The sequence below is a fragment of the Onychostruthus taczanowskii genome, unplaced genomic scaffold, assembly GCF_017590055.1.
Source record: "Onychostruthus taczanowskii isolate IOZ18803 unplaced genomic scaffold, ASM1759005v1 scaffold6, whole genome shotgun sequence".
Taxonomy (NCBI): domain Eukaryota; kingdom Metazoa; phylum Chordata; class Aves; order Passeriformes; family Passeridae; genus Onychostruthus; species Onychostruthus taczanowskii.
In genome coordinates, this window is record NW_024503679.1 from 5,639,770 (window position 1) to 5,660,966 (window position 21,197).

Here is a 21,197-nt window from a genome sequence, read left to right on the forward strand (position 1 = left end):
CACCATTGTCTTCCGTTTATCTAAATAATGGTTGCCTGGCCTTTCACAAACTTGTGATGGGGAAAGATGGTGACCACCTGAAACAATAATATCTGTGGCAGAATAGCCTGAGAACTTTAAATAACCAAAGGGGACCGTTTCCAAGGCAGCTAAGTGACCTTTGGATCCCAGGAGTAGACTATTCATAGAGGCAAAGCCTTTGTCCTGCTTTGCCCAGTGGTCAGTGAACTCTGGCAGGCCCCTCGGCTCACCATCTTGGCCCTAGACTAGCAGCTGGTGATTGATTCATTTAACTGTCCAGATTCACATTCTTCTGTCAAGGACTTGTCAAGGAAGAAAAAGGTTCTATGGAGGGCTATTCATTTTACTTAAAGGAAGGGGATGCATTATATGATTGAGTGGATTACTTTTGGGTCAGAAGAGTTCCTGCATTGCTCCGTTTTAATTCGGCCTTCAATCAAAGAGAGATTTTGTTTATCAGTGCAGTGTGGAGCTCATGTAGAGGGACAGATAATTTCAATTCCATCAGTGCAATAAGGTTGTTTTGTTTGGATTTTTGTTTCCCCCGTCGTTTCTGTGATTTGTCCATCCCACTCTGTTTCTCCCAAAAAAATCCATAGATTTTTGTGATTGGTTGATATGACAGAGTTAAGAATATTAATCACTGTTAATCTCACTCTTAATGTGTGTGTTATGTGAGTATTAATGTTCCCAACTACCTCTCATATATGGTTTTGAGCAATCCAGGAAAGTATCAAGTAAGTAAAAGATTTGTGTGTTATCTCTGTTTTGGATGAAGAGAAAAGTGAGAAGAAAATAAATTCAGCAGGCTCAAACTAATAAATTACTTTCCTATAGAACAACACAAACAATGGTAAAGCTGAGGGTAGAACCTTGTATTTTCTATCTACTGTCTGTTTCCACCTGAAACAATAGTTTGTTTTAAAAACTCAGCATTTTCTGAATGCTCAGGGGAGCTGTTTCCTTCTGCTACTTTAGAATGCCCTTTTTTTGTAAAAATAGGAAGGTGTTTCTGTGCATTATGAAACTTGAATCATGTTTTCAGTTCTACAACTAATGTGTCCAAAAAACCAACCTTGGGTTGTGCTAGGGAGGTGTGTTTCAGCTTTGGTGTGTTCCCAGCTCCTCTTTCCATTTGCCCTCCAGCTGGGCTGAGTTTCCTTAGCATTAGGATTTCCTTGCTGCTCCTCTTGGTGAAGTACTGAGCAAAGTGTGTCCTTGCTTGGCTCCTTCCACTGGAAGTAACAGGCATTAGAGAGCAGATCCTGCCAGTTAACCTTCTGCCTCCCTTTGAATGAACACCATGAGCTGCAGCAGATGAAATACGACCTTCAAGTTTCTTTTCCCCACTCTCATAAGCTATGTATTGTTTTGATTTGGCTTATTGAACGTATTATGAGGGATTTCTGATTGGCTCCAGGCCAAGGTACTTTACTTCTACTGAGGGAAGAACAAGTGCATAATTTAGAAGAAAACACTGTGAAGCTTGATCTGTTGTATCTTTTTCTCTCCCTCTTTTTTGGGGGAGAAGGGAGAATTTTGTATTTGTCAAGGTAAATGAATGGCTTAACTGCCTTAAGAGCACAGGGGAGATGGAAGTCTGAGATAATCTAACCTTGCTAACGCTTCTCTGTTACACACCTCTACATATGTGTCAGAAATCTGGGATAAGTAAAACACCTGTTGAATAGGCAGCCTCCTTTCATGGAGGCCTAGTGGTATTCCTCTCCTGCATTTCCCAGGGAGCAGTCCCCTTGCTTGGGACTGATTGTGCCAGGCTGGAGTAGGATGTCTGAGATGGGGATACCAGCTTCTCTGGGCTCCTGATAACACTTCCCTCAGTGCTTCCCTGGTGGCTTTGATTCATGGCCTTGAGTTAGAGACAAACAATGAGCTTTTAAAAATCATGGAAAGGAAAAATGGGTTGTCATTGTGGATTGGAAGATATAAGCAATCTAATAACTAGGTAATACTTACTTAGCAGAACATGCCTGTTTGGTTGTGCTATGAGCAAACTGGCAATCCAAGAGTCCAACAATTGTGTCCCCCCCAAGCAGTCAATAGCCATAGCAAGGTGACTTCCTCTAAAGACATTGAAGGCAAAATAATTTTTTCTGGAAGCTGCACTTCTGATTTGATTCATGTGAAAATTGCAAGAGTTGTAAACACTTCCCCCTCCTGTACCTCTAGAATTTTTCAGGTAAACATTTAATTTGAAGATTTAAGTAGCTTCAATAAATGGGTAGTACTGACAGTGTCTTTTGTTGCTTGTTTTGGTTTTTTGTGTGACATTTGTTTCTGATTTTCTCCCTGCTGCTCTCAAAGTTTAGAACCTTCAGACTTTAACTGTTAGTTACTGCTCTCTGCTGAAAGACTGTTCTTGGGTGAGATCTCTGGGCTGTGTAATGCAGTAGTGGGGCATTTGGTGACAGGGAAATGAGCTGCAGGCATTTGGCCCTTGAGAGTGGAGGCATTTCTTCTTTCCTTTCCCCGTGGGAATGAGGAAATGTTGACATTTGGAGAGGGGGCTGAAGCGCTTGAATTCCCAACACCCCTGCTCAGCGTTTTGCATTGAAATGGTCTTTCATCCTGGGATGCTGATTCCGAAACACTGTAAGCAAAAAATGGAGAGTGCTCCTATCTCTCAGGAATAGCATTTCTGACAGTCTGGAGACTTAACAGCACCACCGTATCAACTTACACTCATTCATATGGGGATGGTGTCAGTTTGCCACTGTATGAAATGGAACCCCTTCCTCTGCCTTCCCCCAGATGTGAGCGGAGGCGCAGGGTGGGTGGTGCGGCGCAGGAATGTGTGGGGCCCCACTCCTGGCCTGGGATGTGCTCTCTGGTGCTTCCTCTGATTGATGAGCTAGGCAGGGTGAGGTGAAGGGTGCGTTTTGCATTCTGCTTAGGGTCTAGTTTTATTTTAGCCAGGAATAGCATTAATTTATTTATAGAGATACAAGACCAATAAATAGAGGTCTTACCCTTCTGCTGGCATCTGCAGTGAAATTCATTGGTCCGAATGGGGCAGATTTATGCTTCCAGTGCTGCAGATTTTTGTTGCAAATTGCTGAAATTGTCTTTTGTGTGTTGCACTGAGTGATTGTTAAATTTTTCTTGTTATTTGAGAATACTTTAGAATCATAGCAGTCAATCTTTAAATCTTTCATGTTCTGTTTTGACTTGTGTGGGTTTATTTTGGTTTTGTTTGGTTTTGTGGGGTTTTTTTGGTTTTTCTTTTTGGATGCCAGATTAGGTTAGTTGTGAAGGGACATGTCTTTTGTTGCAAAATCCTGCTTGTGTTCTGATCCTTGTCTTCATGTTGTAAAGAGTAAAACTGTGCTGGATGTTCCCCGTGCAACAGTTGGGCTATTAAGCAGAACTAATTCTTCACAGAATGGCAGCAACTCCAAAGAAAGGCATCTGTGGGATTAAGCATACATACTAGAAGGCAATCACTGGGCAAACTGCTGAAGGAAATCAGTCCTTGCAGGGAGAAAGTGGTGTGTTCTTTCTCCTGAATGCATGCAGCCACACAAGTAGAGCAGCTTTGAAGCTGGTTAATGTGGCTTACTGTGTGCCTTTTCTCTCCTATTTCCTATGCTTCTTGTCTGCAGAAGAGCAGAAGGGGATTCCTTGATAAGTGCATTAGCATTTATTGTGCCTTCTGGGGCCACACACTGTTGCCTGGATGATAGATAGACTGAGAAGGGAAAACCCCAGCTGGGATGCCTTCAGAAGTGAAAAGATCAAATCTCTCATGCTTGTTTACATGGTTTGGTAAGGAATGTCAGTCACACCATCAATAAACTGTTGAATATATAGAGCCACGTTTTTCAAAGCCTCTAGCTTTTAATTCCTTTAAAACAGTGCTAGTGATAACTCCTGAGGTGATATGTTTGTCTGCTTTTGTTGGGAGGGGTGGTAGTGGTACATTTTTTGCCTCCTATTAAATGATTCAGGTGTAGTAAGGCAATATGTGTACTCACGTGAGTACTTGCACATAGCTGCAAGAGTGGTGGCATTTTTGCAGTATTGGTAGCTGCTTCTACCAAGGTAAAATATCAAGACCTAGGTGTATTACCCTGTACTTTCTTCCCTCACAGGCTGAGAATTGATGCATGCCCTTGCATTGCAATATTGGATTCTCATCTCAGTGTGGCTCTAAGAGCAGCTGATGGGCAGGAGAACAAACTGTAAAACAAGTGTGTCAGTGAGGAGCCTCCTGTTATTTTCTCTGGCACATTGCTGCTGCCCAGGATCCCATTTATTGTCACAATTATGTTAATATGGCATGGATAACAAGCTCTGTGGCTGTTCCAGTGGTTTGAAGAAGTGAGCAGGGAACAATACCTTCTAATAGTCACCTTGTCCAATTGTGCCTTTCTGTTCCTGCATGTGTGTTTCTGCATTGAACAGATCTTCTTCATGTGTGATTATCCACTTCTGAGGAGCCAGTTTTCTTCAACTGTTTTGAGATTGTTTTTTTTCCATAACATACTGAGTGGACATGCTAATTATGAACTCTTTCTGTCGCTAAGGTTAATACTTTGAAAAATTTAGTGCTGCCTGCTTAGCAAAAGAAAAGAGTATCTTTCTTGAAGTACAATATATCCTGAGAAAAAATTATTGCTTTTATCCTTAAAAAATTGATCAGTATCAGAGAGATTGCTGATGTATTGTGATGCTGTTGGGGTATTTGTTCTTAACTTTTCAAGGTTTTCCTCTTTTCCTGTGAACTGTCTTCAAGATGCATCCACTTGAGACCTCTTGACTTTCTGCACTGGAGTTGATCAGAAATTTGCTCACAAAACTTCTGTTCTAGTGTGGATATCATGAAACTGGGACAGTGGAGAAGACAATATATTTTCCTGCTTTCTGAGGATACTGTAAGAATGAATGAATAAGGATATAGTGGACCAGAGAAAGGATAAATGAGTACATTTCCCTAAAAACCTGGTCCAGAGTAGCCCAGTTGACTTCCAGGATTTCAGGAAGAGAAAATACTATATATGAAACTTCAGACTGGTCCTAGCTTTGAGAAGCTGGTGGTGCAAACTGCCTGTGTGTGGCCATAAGCACTTTTATAGAATCTAGTCCCAGCCCAAATGATGGAGAGCTGAATGATCTTCAGTGGACAAATTCAGACTTAGTTATTCCTGTACAGGGATTTTTAAAATGATCATTTGTCAGCCACTGAATTAGAAGCTTTAAAGAAAGGAGCAGGGGGACCTGAAAGTGTTAGAGGAAACAAATGAGATTGCAGCTGACATCTCCAAGGGAACTTTTGTTCGAGGGTGCTCAGGCTGTTGACCTCTTTGCTTCTCCATTTCATTGCCTTTAGATTACAGCATTCTTCAGTACCAGAAGAGTAGTGGGTAGTTTGTGAATAGGCAATTTTAAAATTTTTGCTTTTTTAAGCAGAGACAGTGAACATGGCTGTGCAAAGACTTTAATGCACTAAGAAGCAGTTATGCTTTGTATTTTATAAGTATGGGTTTTGTATATGAGGCTAATGATTTCTTTTCTCCCTTGTCAGAGATTGGAGAGTAATTTCTGGTGATCTGCATCTTAGTTTGGAATTCATTGACTCTAAACATTGCACTTCTTAGATACCTGTGCAAGCTGGCAACAATATGAGGGAGGAATGGAAAAAAGAGAACAAACCTTTGTTTCTTACCTTTTCCATTACTTTCTTTGTTGCATTTCTCTGTCATTGTTCAGTTTAGTGTGGAAGTAAGTATGTGATTGGCTTGAAGTAATTTTTTTTGCAAGAAGGTGACCATAAGTTTTAGCAGAGTTGTTTCCCAAATTGTCTGGCACTATGTTGGAGGCAAACTGCTGTAAGCTGTGCTAAGGAGTTCAGCCTTTAGCTGAGCAGTCAGGGCTTTGGAGAAGATTTGTCCAGAGCAGAAGTAATGAGTGGAAAGGGCAGATGGCCCAAATCCTCACTCATCACCTCGTCTGGGATCTTCTTGGTATTTATCAGTGAAAGCTTTCCTTAATTACCCCTATGTGCAGAGCATTTTCTGGTCCCTCCAAAACTCAGAATGTGATTTTGAAAGGGTTTTGCAGGTTAATGCCTCAGAAAAATTTGCTTCTTAGATACAGCAGTACTGTTCTGTGAACTGAAATGTGAGGAGTGCATGGTGTGAAGGATCAGTTTTGTCTAAAGGGAATGTCAATTTTCAGAATGTCAGTTTTCATGGCCAAACCCGGCTCATATTCTGTGATTGTGTCTTTCACGCTGCAGAAATGGTGTTTCTAGTCTTGTTAGCTTCTTTCAATATTTGAGCCTTAAAAAAATGTAAAAAAAAATTATTATTATTATTGTTTAGGTTTGTGTTTTCAGGAACCCCAGTTGTAGTGCTAAGGTAGCAGCTCATAAAAATGAAGTTGTGTAATTTCCCACTCTGCAGGATTTTCCAAAGCATCAGAATGATTGCTGTAGAATATCATTGTGTTCTGTACAAGCAGTAATTCTGATCCAACTTCTCTAAAATGTTAAAATGCCTGCTAGGAGGTTCTAAATGGCAAATGGTTAAAACAGTTGTGGGATAGAGAGATCATTAGGTTTCCCATATCAATTATTGATAGTGTCAAATCGATGTGGCAGTTTCAGTCTCATTTAACCTCCCTATTATTTAATTGTGAGGTAATAGTTTGAGTCTGGACTCCTTTTTCAATGCAATTCGTAACGATCATCCTTAAAATTGCTGCTACAGTTTTCATACTAAAGGGAAGGATTTTCTTCCTCAGATTTGATATCAGTAATTCAAGGCTGCTTTTTGATTTGGTCTCTCTCTTATTTTTCTTTCTCCCTTCAAATATTTCTCTTCTGTTGCATAATATCTGATTTGGGTGTCATTTCCCCCCACACTTTTTATGTGTAACCTCTAGATTTCCCAGGAAAGTTATTTTCTTTTTCATATTGAGAAATTATATGTCATAGTCATGGCAAACCAATGTGTTTCTGTCATGTTGTCTTAGGTCTGTCTGTCCTGCCACCTTTCTAAGAGTGAGTTTGTAGTAAGCAGCTTCAAAGAATAAAGGAAAGGTGGGAACTCAAGCTAAACTAGGAAGCTGGGAAGCAAACCAGAGAGGTAAAATGAATGCACTTTAGCAGGATGACCACATTTCCAGGCAATTTAAGTGCATACTGATTTTAAAGTCAAGTCTAACCGTTTAGTGTTAGTACCTCATTAAAATCCAGGGATTAATAGCAGCAATCTGCTTGTTGTACATTAAAAGGATTTAGTTTAATTCAGGATTAGAGGGTACAAGGTGCCATTCTAGCAAAGCTTTTCCCAAGATATCAATGAGGTGAAGTGAGATATCTTCAAGACTCTGGTTTTTTCTAACTATTGCAGTTATGCTACACACACACATAGGGATTTAAAAACTGGTGAACTGGTTCATTAATCCTTTAAAATGCATGCTACCTTTGAAAGTGAAATTGTCTGGAAAAGCTTGTTTGAAGTGTAAAGAAAGGCAGTTGGATTTGGAGGGGCACTGCAGGTGTGGTTGGGCCTGGGTTACTTCAAGGACATTAGAATCTCTGGGTCCTGGTGTTGGAGATTCCACCTGTAATCAGGACTTCCCTGTGCTTTAGATAAGGACTTCCCTGTGCATTAGATAAGATTCATTCTTAATCTGCTCTCCTCTCCTGTAGCTACACAAGGGTTGGAACAGGATGGGTCATTATTCTCCTCCCCTTCCCTCCTACAGGTGTTTCTCAGCGTGCAAGTGAGAAGAACAACCACCCTGAGAGCCTGAAGTTATATCTGAGAAAAGGCCTATGAGCCTATGGTCCCCTCCCTGGTTTTAGATTTTGGGGAGAAGGACAGAACAGTTGTTTAGTTGTTTAATTACTATCAGTTGCTTTTTGTTAGGCTAGCACAACTCATTAACATAGCAATATGTGATAGCATTTGCTGCCAGGGATTATTAATACAGAGAAAGAAAAATACAGTTTGAAAATTCTCATATAATAAGTTAAACACCTGATAGAGCATTCTCCAGAATTTTCATTGAGTTCTTAACATGTGGACAGGGATGTCAGCAGCTTGTATGATTTTATTTTTTTATTTACTGCTGCCTCTGATTTTTTTTTTTTTTTGAAAAAAGCAACTAATTTTCTTCCAATTAAGTTTAAGTATTAGGCTTTCAGCATGGTTTGGTTATTAATTAAAACTAAGTATATTAAACCAAAGTTTTAGCCAATAGTAGCACAAAACCATGAAATTTCAGAATATCTCTTTAAAATGGAAGGTTATCAAAAAAATGTATTTTAGTTAAATTTATTTCCAACCATTCTGTCAGAAATGAAAAATAACAGCTGACTTTAGTGAAAAGGCCACACTTCACATTTTATCAGAAGAGTTAATCTCCGATAATTTATAAGAATGCCATTACCAGTATGTTGTTTGAATTACAGTGTTTTGTAACAGTCAGAATGAACTGACACTTTTCCTTTGTGCCTGAAAGGGCCAAATGTGTTCTGGATGATATCACTTCCTCCTACAGATGGAGCTCAGTTCCATCTCAGCTCAGTTGTTTGCCTTAAAGAATGGCCATTAGAGGAGGGAGATGTGCAGACAATGATTGAGATAAAGTCTCTGCAGATGCAGTTGCCTCCCTGGTTTGCCTGCTCCGTGCCAATACATTTCCATTCAGCAACCTCACCTGAACTTCCCATGTTGGGCTAAAACCTCTTCTTGCTCTTTCTGGAATTACAAATATATAAAGAAGTATTAGGGAAAACAGGGAGCAATGACTCTCATTAATCAGTAAGACTATCTCTTCTCTCTTGAGATTCCTTTCCCAGAGCTAACCAGAACCCAGCACTTTTAAACTTTCCTTATAGGTCGGGTTATTTTTCTCCTGAAATCTCTTATTTTTATGCCTCACATTTTAAATATAGTAATTCTAGGTCAAACAACACTTGATTAAATTTCTAAGGGTCAGTGTAAGAAATCACTCTGCTTGTGGTAGAGCATACAGGATGCCCTTTCACAGTAATCCCTTTTCACTTACAGTTATGAAAATATTTACCCATATTGCTGAATTTGTGTGACATTCACCTCTGAACTGTATGTAACAAGCAGAACTTGGACTCCAAAAAACTTAATTTTTACTAGCATCTCTTGGGAACCTCAGGGAAGATTCACCCATTGTATCACTTGATGACAGCCCCAGCTCTGTGTACTCCACGTGCTTGTTCAGAAGTGAGAAGGGCTGTGTGTCTGCAGTCCTGCCAAGTGTCTGGATCTGTCAGTATATACTCATATAAAGTTTATTCCAAATCCAGATCCAGACCAAAGTGTGTCATTTGAGCAGCAAATCATTGGAAATGTGTGTCTATGTAGCCAAGAGGCATGGCAGAATGCCTTTCATAATCTCTTTAAAGCCTCATTCCTACAAGAATAGAGAAACTGCAAAAACTCCAAGAAAATATGTGCAAATTGGCTTTGGTGTTAAAATATAATACACATGTATATTTGTTGGATTTTTCAACCCTATTTCAGAGAGAGTGCATCACAAAAACTAGATCAAGACAACAGGTGTCATGTGCTTCCCTGAAATGTATTTCTTTGGAAAAAGCCATAGCTTATCTTTAACATACAAGTTTATTTTTCTTAAATGAAATCTCTTCACCAGAGAGTTTAAAAAATGGGAAGATTCTTGGCTTCCTTTGAACAGTTAGGGCTGTTGTGAAATTCTCAATAGCATTAACAGATGCCTTGTACAAATGGCATTATGCACTTTTGTTCTTTCCACCTGAGGAATTAATCTCTCTGAGTGACCATTATCTCTTGAGAAACACTAAAGCATCAACACCAGGTGCTGCAGTTTCTTAATATTTGGTGCATTCTGGTTAGCTGAAAACCGTGCTATTGTTTCAGTTCTGAAATAACTGAAGATTATTCTGAATAACTGAAGATTATAATCTTTCATTCTTACAGGTTTTTTATTTCACAGTTGGAGTCCAGTCTTGGGCTAGAGTCAGCTGTGATGAAACAGTAATCAACATGTAGGTTGTTGGAATTTCTTTTGCCTCTTAGGAAAGCTCAAAAGCTCATTCAGAAAAGGAGCTCATAATGGCATGAAGTGTGTAAGCAGAAAGTGCAGTGTGTAAGAGAACAGGTCATGGGATTTGTGCTGCAGCAAACTTCAGGACTTCATTTCAGGAGGGAGTGAAGTGGGTGTATGTTGTGCTTCTTTTTTGTTTGATTGGTCTTTTTCTTTCTTAATTAAAGTCAGTGAAGGACTGCTGCTGCATACAAACAAACAAGGTGTGAGGCATGAGCTTCTTAAATTTGACTTCTTCATACCTTAATGTTTAAACCTGTGAACCTGCTTAGGTACACAATGTTTTTACATGATGCAGGATAGTATTCAATCCATGTGCATCAGCAGCAGTTCTCTAATACTTCATTAGTGTGTCACAGAAAGCATCATTTGGGTTTTGAACCTGTGGATATTTGCCTCGATGGTAAATGAAGGAACTCATACCTGAACTGAGGTCTGATTTCTCTCTGCATAGATAACATTGGTGGCATAAATCACACAGTTCTGCCCAGTAAAGATCTTCATTCTCAGAAGTAACTGTACAAACACATGTACCTATCACATAAATTTCAGGAATTTATACGAATAAATGCAGTTTCTAGTTATTGTCTTCTGCTTCTGTAGGCAGCGCTTGGTATTTTGCAAGTTAAAAAGGGTGAGAGCATCAGCTTCTCAGAGTAGCATTAATCATTTTCTTTTGGCTATAAATCTGGGGAAAAAATGATTAAATAGACTGGAGAAGAGAGGGGGGAAATTCAAATAAAAAGGCACTTACATTTATTGCGTTGCAGGGTTGTTTTTGGGAGCAGGGTATGTCTCTTGAGACTTTGTTTCTTATCCATTTTATAGAGCTCTGGCCTCTTAACAGCACTGCTTTAATGACTTGTGCTTGGGGTTCTGAGTTGGAATCAGTGCTTGCCAGGAAAACAAGCCTGTTACAAAGAGGTCAGATTTCATGAGACAGCAATAGACTTGTAAAAACAGATTTTACTGGAACAAATAAAGTCAGAATTAAGAAGAAACCAGAGGTGTACGTAAAGAAAGACACAGACAGAGCAAGTATTGAGCTAAACTGATAAACAATGTATGAACTTAGATAAGAGGTAAGCAGGGATTTTTTTGTTTCTAAAAACTCCATTTAGTAGCATTAATAAGTTATTTTGAAGATTTTGTGTAGTTCTTCATAGTTGTGACTTCTGCTGTCTTTAAAGATGACTTTTCAGGGGAAATACATTATTCCTGCTTAGGTGGAAAAATGTTCTTTGCCTATCAGCTTCAATTAACAACTTACACTGGACTTTCTATACAGTGTAGCTGAACCTGTACTTGTGATGGCATTTTGTGGTCTGTGAAATTAATTGCCCTCAGTTTGCTTTGTAGTTCTGGACAGTGTCACTTCTGTCTTTAATCTACAGCTGCAATGTACCGAGTGCATGGAAGTAAATAATTATTTTTATATACATAAATGAAAACCTATATTGTGTTTAATTTGTCTCACTGTGTCTCTTTAAGTAACTTTCATGCCACTGGCTGTGGTGCAGCTGTACTACAGAATGGCTCTGAAACTCACATTGCATTGGTTTGGATTGCTCATATCGTTTATGCCTTTATTACATTCCTAGAGATTCTATTGTGAAATGTGAGCAGACTTGTCTAATTTGCTGCATCATACTTTCAGTAAATAAATGAAGAATGCAAAGCATTGTATTTTTTGTTAAGAAAGAAAATCTGTTAAGAATGGCACTAGGGAAATATTATTCTGAGTCCAGGTGAACACACATTTGTGTAGGGAGAAATTAGAATGAAGAAGAAGGGAAGGAAGCAACACTTCTTGTGAAGCTTGGATTCCTTTTATTCCTGTTTCTTCTTCACTTCCCTCACCTCCCTACTTTGTGGTGGAACACTACAGGAGAGTTGGATGGCATCAAATCCATCACAAAGCAAATCCAGAAAGTTTAGAGATATGGGAACAACCTGCTCTATGTGCAGGTTATTTGCCTTGTACTGAATCTATTTTGTGAACTGAGCTTTTGTAAATAGTAAAAAAACTAAGTCTTTTTTACTTCTGATTATTCCTTTGCAATAAAAAGAAAACATGTTAAGAACTGCTTTTGTGTCTCTCCAACAGGCTTTAAATGTGAGAGTTCTGTTGTAACACCTTTATGCATGTTGTGGGGGTTTTTATGTGTTCTTGAACCTGGTACTGCTAAAAAGTGAAAGAGCAAAACAGTGGGTGCCAGGGGCATCTCTGCTCCCTGTGTCCAGGGGCTGAGCCACATTCCAGACCTAGCTTACAGTGGCCACAGTGTTTGCAGCATGTGGCTCCAGCTGCTTTCAGGTGGTTTTGCTCTACAAGGTGAGTCTGTGGTTTTGTTATCCACAGTCTTTGGGAGGTCTGTTCATGAAGCTGCAGCACTTTGCTGGTGTGATTAGAACACTCATTCCTGCAGTGCTGATGCAGCTACAGGAATGCAGTGCAAAAAAAAAAAAGGGCATTTATTCACGCCTGGAAAGTGAAATAGGCATGTGAGTAATAGGAATCTTTCAGCTGTGTGGTTAGGCCTGTGCTAGGAGTTAATTTGTGCATGGAGAGGGGGAAGAAACCAGGTGAGTTCGTGTTTCCTTCACACCCCAATATTCCTCTCTCAATGCCGTGCTGTACCATTAAAATGATGGGGGTAGTAGAATGCTTGGTGTGCATCAGTGCTGTCTGTATTCCCCATGGCATTTTTGAGGATGTCTTGGAAGTCAATAGGATGAAAAACCTTTTCCATTAATAAACAAGTAAAATAAAGAAATTATTTAAACAGAAAACTTGAATATTTAGAGACGTGTACCTTTCTCCTGTTGGTTTGTCTATTGCAACCATGTTTCTGTAACATTTATACAGGAGTAGAAATTTAATTGGAATCTGATTTTTTAAAAAACAACAAAAAAGTACCATTAGGTTTACAGAGATTGTTCTCTCTGCAGTTACAGGAGATGGAAACGTGTGAAATTGTGTGTTGAGTTATCCAAAAGGAGTTGCTTATGAAGAATTGTTCTGTTACTTGTTCTATAAGTAGCAGTAAATAAGCAATTAATTAGCAGGTTTTTTATTTCTTTCCCTTGTTTTTGAGCAAGGACATCCAACAACTGATCAATTTCTTAGCTATTAGCTGCAGAGTGTCTATTGATCTGCCACTTCAGTTGGCTCAATATTGTGAACTCCTCAAGTTGCAGATGCTCAAAATGACATTGGTGCTCTGTGCATCAGATGTTAGCTTGGTGACTGCTCAGACTGCTGGGATAAAAGTGTTCTCACCTGCTTAAACTTATTTTGAGATCTTTTTTTGATTTCTTTTTCTTACCACACATGAACATTTACAACTCTGCAAATGCTTTGTTTTATTAAAGTGAGTCAGGAACAAAAAGTTGTTTTGGAAATTTCCTATTGCAGTCAAATTTTTTAAGGCTGTCCCAAACTATTTAAATTGACTTGAACTTTGTTAGTCTAATAATTGATATGGTTTCCAGCTGCATGCCAGTCAATTTGTATACTTCATGCTATTTGAGCGTGTCATATTTATTTTCATTGAAACATTTTTTTACTGAATTAGGTTAAAGCAAAGTTATTTTAAGCAAACCTTCAACGTGAAAACAGGCTATTGAGCTAAGCTGACAAGGCAGTTGGATCCATCTTTCTTTGCATACAGAAACAAGGGCAATGTGAAGTATTTCTGGGTATTTCTACAAGTTGATCTATGAACTAGTTTAATTTAACCAGGAATTTTTTCTCACTTTAGTCCCTTAAAATTGATGTTCTCTTGTTTTTAGCCATTTCTGCATTTGAAGTCCAGCCACTTTCAACTGAAGTCCAAGAAGGTGGAGTAGCTCGATTTGCCTGTAAAATAACAGCAAACCCTCCTGCCACTGTGACATGGGAAGTGAACAGAACAACTTTACCCTTAGTCATGGACAGGTATGTAGGGTTACACATTTTAGAATGTATGTTATTCTTTGCTATCATTCTGATCCTGCTACAAGGAGAAAATCTGAATACTTGCCAATGCCATCACAATAAAAAGGTTCCATGTCAACTATTGGAATAGCTGGTCATAGGTATGTTGCTAATGAATTTTAAATAGGTGTTATGAGTGCAGACCAGAGTCACCCACTGTTATCTGCACAGCAATCACTGATCTTTGAATTCCTATTGACGAATTTTGTTTGCAAGTCATCCTCAGGAGCAGGCATTACAGTGGGGAATGGTATTGGATGAACTTTGGCTCTGGGAGTGGCTTGAACTAGCGGGATTGCTTTCATTGAGGAATTGATGCTAAACTCATTTTTCTTTAGAGGGACAATAAAGATTTATATCTACAGAAAATGGAGTTAAAACACTTGATACCAGGGAAATTCTATGCAAGGAGGTCTTCTCAAGAACTGATGAACTTGAAGAATGCAGTCTGCTCTCTGCTAGATTCTTTTCCATGTCCAGTTTGTGTTCATTGAATCGACTCCTGTGATTTTTGACCTGTAACTCCATTTGAAAATGTCTAAGATACCCCACATGCAAAGGAAGAAAAAAAGAGAAACTAGAAGTTGAAACCCCAGGTGGGTTTCTGGGAACTGTACACCAGTTATGCCCATATATCAGAAACTGCTGTAAAAAATCAGCCAACCTGAAAAGTATGAATGTAGTAGCAGGCTAAAGAAGGCTGGGATGGTTGATTCTGAGGGTAAGAAAGATCTGCTTGTTGAAGGTAAATTCCTCTGCTCTCATTGTGGTGCTGAGGGGAATTTTGCCTGTAGTTCAGAAAGGCAGGAAGGTGAGTCATGTATTGGGAATGTTTTTGAGTCTCCAGCCTGCTGTTTGGGGTCAGTGTAGCAATGGCTGTTTGTAAATCAAGGAGTTAATTCTATGACTGTGTTCACTGGCTGAATGTTTATCTACAATTCTTATTTTTGGTTTCTGTGGCAGGATAACTGCTCTGCCTACAGGAGTGCTTCAGATCTATGGTGTTGAGCAGAAGGATGCTGGGAATTACCGATGTGTTGCCACAACTGCAGCCAACAGACGTAAGAGCACCGAGGCAGTGCTGAGTGTCATTCCAGGTATTTACCACGTGAGATTTCTTTTCAGTGGCACCATCTTCTTTTTCATACAGTATAGCAAAAACACTTAAAAGCCTTGAAAAGCTGTAAGTGAACCACTTGTCCAAGTAATTTTGCTCGCTTTTATCTTGTGCTAAAATATTGTTCAATGCAAGTTTCCCCAGTTACTGAAATAAAGCTTTGGTGTAAATGTAACTCTCAATGTCCCTAAAAAAATCTGTTTTATTTGAGTTTTTGTTCAACTCTGCTCACTTTTTATCATTTTTTTTTATCTCTGCAAAGCCTCAGACTTGAAGCCTTTTCACAAGCCATCTATAATAGCTGGTCCTCAAAACATTACAGCATCTCTTCATCAAACTGTCATACTGGAGTGTGTAGCCACAGGGAATCCAAAGCCAATCATCTCATGGAGCCGGTTAGGTAGGTCTTAAAATTACAGCATGCGACCTTCAGCCTGTGGAGAGGAAGTAAAACTGGAAAGAAAGGATTTGAGCAATTAGGTTTCTGTTCTGAGGCTTTGTGCAGTAGGTAACGATTAGTAGGTTCAGGTAGGATGGGTGAAACAGTTTCAGTTCCGTGCTTCAGTACTGCTGTCAAAAAGCACCGGTGTTTCCTGAAGCTTTGGACCCCCTGCTTCTGCTGTCAGTCTGCACTGCCCCGGGCACAGGGTGGGCACAGTCACAGGCAGGGTGGTGACTGGAGTAGAACTGGTGGTGAGGGCAGATTGGGATGGCTGCATCCATGAAACAGATCTGTAAGAGTTCCTTTTACTCTTCTTAGAAGCCCTGTGAGAAGGTGGTTTGCACCTTGTGCTAATGGGCCATTTGGACTATGAATAGACAAACCCAGGACAGTCAGCCTGGAAGGGGAGAAGAGGGAATACAGTAAGAATAATTATATTGAGCAGTGCATCCCATTTTTTTCATGAAAGCTACTTTCTATTTTCATTCCAACATGTACCTAAATGTGGAAGTCAGGAGTATACGTGTGGAAGCAAACCATGAAAAATTTTCCTCCATTTCTCTTTCTCAAAGTGTAAGAAATAAATTTATCTTTCCTGGTTGATTCAGTGGCCCTTACAGACAAACAAGTAGGAAAAACATTCACATTATAGTCATAGAGCATTAGCTGTGAAAATAGGAGAAAATGCATGGTAAGCAAATGTGTTAGTTTCATCTGCAGTGTAATTCAGGAGATGGTCGATCACTGTTTGTAAAGATGATGTGGATGTTGGTAGTGATGAACTGGATCATAGTGCTAGACAGATGGGAGGCTAACTTCAGCTGGGGTGGTGAATTCCAGATCTAAACCACTTAAGAAGTGATGAGGCCCAGCCATGTGAATGGTCAGGTAGCTAGTAAAGAGCAAAGTAAATGCAAATTGGAAACCTCTGAAAGTTCAGCTGTGATTTCCTTTGCATTTTTTGACTTTTATACTCTAATCTAAGCCATCACTGCACAGACAACCCAATTTAGTTAAATTATTTAGATGAAGAGCCTTGTAACCCACCTCTGCTGCTCTCTCACAGACCACAAGTCCATTGATGTGTTCAACACGCGGGTCCTTGGCAACGGGAACCTGATGATCTCTGACGTGAAGGTGCAGCACGCCGGGGTCTACGTCTGCCGCGCCACCATTCCCGGCACGCGCAACTTCACCGTGGCCATGGCAACTCTCACTGTGCTGGGTGAGCCTGCTTCCCTTGCAGTGCCTGGGCAGCCTGTGTCTGTCCTTCTGAGCTCTGCTGGGTGCTGGGCTGACGTTTTATCTCCAACATCCTGTGCCAAGGGCTGTAGGGAGACTGCAGAGACTGAGCAGATCACAGAACTGTGGCTGCGTTCTTCTGACTGTTGACTTAGATGAGAAGTGTCAGATACTGAAGATTTGAGTTGTGATCTTGCACTTGGAGATACCCAGGTGCAATGTTTGCTCTGGGAAGACAGGCTTGCAACACAGAAAAGGACCCTGTAACCGAGTAGAAATATATCACGTGTATCTATAAGAGAACAGTATGTCATATTCTGGAGTTTGGTTTGTTTGTATTCATAAATGCATGAACAAAAATACTATCTGTGCAGATAGGGTATCTTTAAACAAATGTGCTTTGTTTACAAGGAATGTGCTTTCTGCTGTGTATATGTGTGTTTGAGTGGCTTGAGGAGAGAGGTTTTTGTTTGGAAAACTAATTATTATTATTGTTATGACTGTCTTTGCATTTATAGAGGCTTGATTTTTTAAACTATTTTTTCCTTTTTTAACTCATCTGTAGCTCCGCCTTCATTTGTGGAATGGCCAGAAAGCTTAACAAGGCCTAGAGCTGGTACTGCTCGTTTTGCTTGTCAAGCAGAAGGAAATCCTGCCCCCAAAATTTCATGGTTGAAAAATGGAAGGAGAATACACTCCAATGGTAGAATAAAAATGTACAACAGGTAAGATTGCACTTACTGTAGGAGAGCTGTGCTAGTGATGTGCTACCAAAAGATGACATTACAGTGGCTAGCTATAGACAGTCAAGATAGAACTCGGGTCAACCTGAAATGGGGCATTAAATGTAGTGATGGGGGCACATGAATCAATAGGTAAAATCAGTAAAGCTTTTTATGGTAAGTGCCTTACCTGGCAGGGAGGGTGGGCAGGGCTGAACTGAAGAGTTTCACCACAGAGTTACTTTAGATTTACAGAGTAGCAGAATCTTGCTACTACTTCTGTTGAGTGTTGAGTTTATATTAAAGAGTAGGTTAAAGAGTGACAAGCTTAAGGGTCTGCTTTAGCAGGAGGGAATAGATGTTTTGTTTTTACTGTGCCTGGCTTTGCAGGCACAAACAGAAACATGGCAGGTTTTACAGAACACTTCAAGGTGCTAAATTTCACTGTCGAACATCCATTTGTAATAGAAAAATTTGTGGCATGTAAATCAATTATACTTAAGCTTAGGAAGCAGAGGCAAACATAACTTGTTTCACTTACGTGGAGCTAAGTTTATCCAAGATGTGAGCTTCTTTTCCACCTTTTTCTTCCTTTTGGATGCAGTAAATTGGTGATTAACCAGATCATTCCTGAAGACGATGCCATTTACCAGTGCATGGCTGAGAACAGCCAGGGCTCCGTTCTCTCCAGGGCCAGGCTGACTGTGGTTATGTCAGAGGACAGGCCCAGTGCCCCTTGCAACGTCCACGCTGAAACCATGTCCAGCTCAGCAATCCTGCTGGCCTGGGAGAGGCCGCTGTACAACTCAGACAAAGTGATTGCGTACTCTGTGCATTACATGAAAGCAGAAGGTAAGCAGTTTGATTTCAACGCCATCTAATGATTTCAATGTGACAAGAACTTGAGTGTCCTTGCAAAGGCTGTCAGATTTGAGTGGTTCATATTTAGGCCTGCATCAGAGCATTCCAGCATATAAATGCATGCCGTAATCAATGTGGGGGGGAAATGTTTTTCCCACATAATCTCATTTTGGAATTTACCTGCGTCTGATGGCTCCAGTGAGCAGGTTCTGAAGGACAGGACCTTGGAACTTGGGGCCTCCATAGTGGTCTCTGGATTTCCCTCTGTCCTCAGCAGGAATTTCTGCCTTTCCTCTTCAGTGTGTGCATGGCAGGGAAGAACAGAGCATACAGCATTGTCCTGGAGGCTTACAGAGCTGAACTTCTCACCACGGACTGCTCTTTTGTCTAGATCCCCAAATTCTTGTGACTTTACTGGCTTTCATATATTTTGGGGTGAAATAGTTGATACTCTGTCTTCACTACCTTCTCTTAAAAGGAACATTGGCCAAATGGTAAAATCTACTCTTCTCTCACCCCTTGGTCTCCTGTAGTGAGAAAAGTCTATGCAAAGGCTGGATGGCCATGAGTGGCTTATCCCAGTCTCCAAAATGGTATAAAAATTCCTGTATAGAATGGAATGGATAGTTGGAATAAAAATTAGTAACTAGACATTTTAAAATTCCTTAGTATTATGTAATTAAGGTAATTTAAGGTGGTAGAAAACAGCCGTTTTTCAAAAGCAGAAGGTGATGGCTTAATGACTTGAAAAATTGTGAGGTGCATGGCTTCAAGTGAGGAGCATTGCAGCCCTGTTTTCTCAGAGTGATTTCTCTTTCTATTGCTATTCAGTAAGTGGTTTATTCAAGGACAGGACTGCAGATGCTCAGCTCTGTGTGGAATACCAGCCTGCCATCTGCTAAGCAGAGGACAGGAAGGACAGCTTAATTACTCTAATGCTGATGCAGGAATAGCCAGATTTGCTTTTGCAAGTGGGATATTTCGGGACACAGGAGAATTTTGTCGGAAGGAAGGAAGGAAGGAAAGAGTTTTAAAAGATAATGAGAACAAGAGGTGTGGGAAATTACCCCCTACTCTTTCAGTCACTGAGGTATTGTTCTCACAATCCCTTCTTAGAGCTAATATGAATAAAGTCACACTGGATAATTTATCTGGGTAATTGTGGGGAGCAGAGACCAGATAACTTCAAAGAAAACTGGGAAACTGTCCGTAGGGAAGTTTGTGCAGGAAATAATCTTGCACAGTAGTGAAAGGAGGTGTCTTCTGGAATATGTTTTCTGCAAAACAATTTTGCAGTCCCTGCTTTATTTGCAGTCTTATCCAAAGGTTATATTTTGTGAAATGAGACTATAGCTTGTCTTGGTGTAAAAAATAAAACAAACTTCAAAAAAAAGCAAGCAGCCAAACTGAAACCTCTGATTTATTTGAACGTACTTTCCCAAATACCCATTTTTTCATCTTTCCTGACTGCCTTGTGGTATTTATTTTATTTAATGTAATGTTGTTGTGCATCCTTTCACATAGTGAAACAGTCCACACAAGGAGAGTGGAGAGGGCTGTGTAAAGAGCGAGAGTGGTGGGATTCAAAATGTAGGTGATCTGCATGCATTTTAAATTTTGTAACATGATTGCACAGTATCAGAAATTTGCATCAGAAGTTAAACATTGCTTTTGTTTTATTTTATAGAAAAATGTTGAACTTCAAGGGCTAGTGGACTGCACTTATGTAAAAATAATAACTTTCTAAGTGATAGAGTGGTAGTCTGTAAACCTTTCTGAGGATCTTGCTCTCATATTAGAGGCATTATTCAAAGTCTAAAAAATGCCTTTGGGAAAAATTATTACATCAACCATCTCTCTAATGTAAATTTAGAAACAACTACATTTAAAGAAATGAAAATTAAATATTAAGGACAATATTTTTAGTGAGATTCACACCGTACCAGGTCGGTTCTAACACAGACTGTTGACATTGTCAACATCTTATTTGGTCTCTAAGAATTCTAGGTAATTATCTATTAAAGTAAATATTATCTATTAATGTATTGCTTTCATTATTCCTTTCAGTTTGCCTTTCCCCATTCCACCCTCACACCCTGTTTCTGACCATAATGAAGGTTAAAATTTTTCTCAGGTACATCTGACCTGACTAGGTTTCATCTTTGCTTGAAGCTTCTTATGAACATAAATGTATAAACAAAAAAGTTATGGACGTATTGCTCTCTTGTTTTAGTTGGGAACTTCCTTTGCAAGTGTGAGGAAAGAACATAGTATTGCCAAAGGAAAGCAGTGCTAGCCAAGTCTCCTAAGTTGTAATGATGTTTATGATTCCATAAACTTTAAACAGAAAGCAAAACTGGATAGTGCATTAATTGTATGCAGTTTTAAAGAGTTTTTTTAATAGACATCACGGTGTGGTAGGTGCTTTGAATACAAAAGATGCCATCACTTATTGTTACATTTCACAACTCACATATTCTGATGTTTCACTGTAAAAACAAGTTTGGGTTCTCTTCCCTATATAAAAAAAGTTAGTGTTTTCATCAAGCTAGTTGAAAAAACTAACAGGTGTGGGTTTTGTGTGTTTGTTTTTTGTTTCTTTTAGCAGAATATTTTACATTCAAATTGGGGTCATAGTAGCAAGAAGAATAAGGGTCTGATGAGCATGCATGTTGGAGTGTGTTAATTCCTTGTTAGTGATTTAGAAAAGGCACA

General features: G+C 39.6%; 1 protein-coding gene across 1 annotated transcript in view; it reads left to right on the plus strand.

Moving 5' to 3' along the window:
- The window catches only part of PRTG (protogenin), a 78,816-nt gene that overhangs the window by 17,419 nt on the left and 40,200 nt on the right, over positions 1-21,197 (plus strand). The window contains exons 4-9 of the mRNA XM_041418406.1: positions 13,915-14,059; positions 15,062-15,195; positions 15,478-15,615; positions 16,724-16,882; positions 17,465-17,624; positions 18,226-18,473. Of these exons, the coding sequence (XP_041274340.1) occupies positions 13,915-14,059; positions 15,062-15,195; positions 15,478-15,615; positions 16,724-16,882; positions 17,465-17,624; positions 18,226-18,473 (984 nt within the window). The remainder of the gene's footprint in view (positions 1-13,914; positions 14,060-15,061; positions 15,196-15,477; positions 15,616-16,723; positions 16,883-17,464; positions 17,625-18,225; positions 18,474-21,197) is intronic.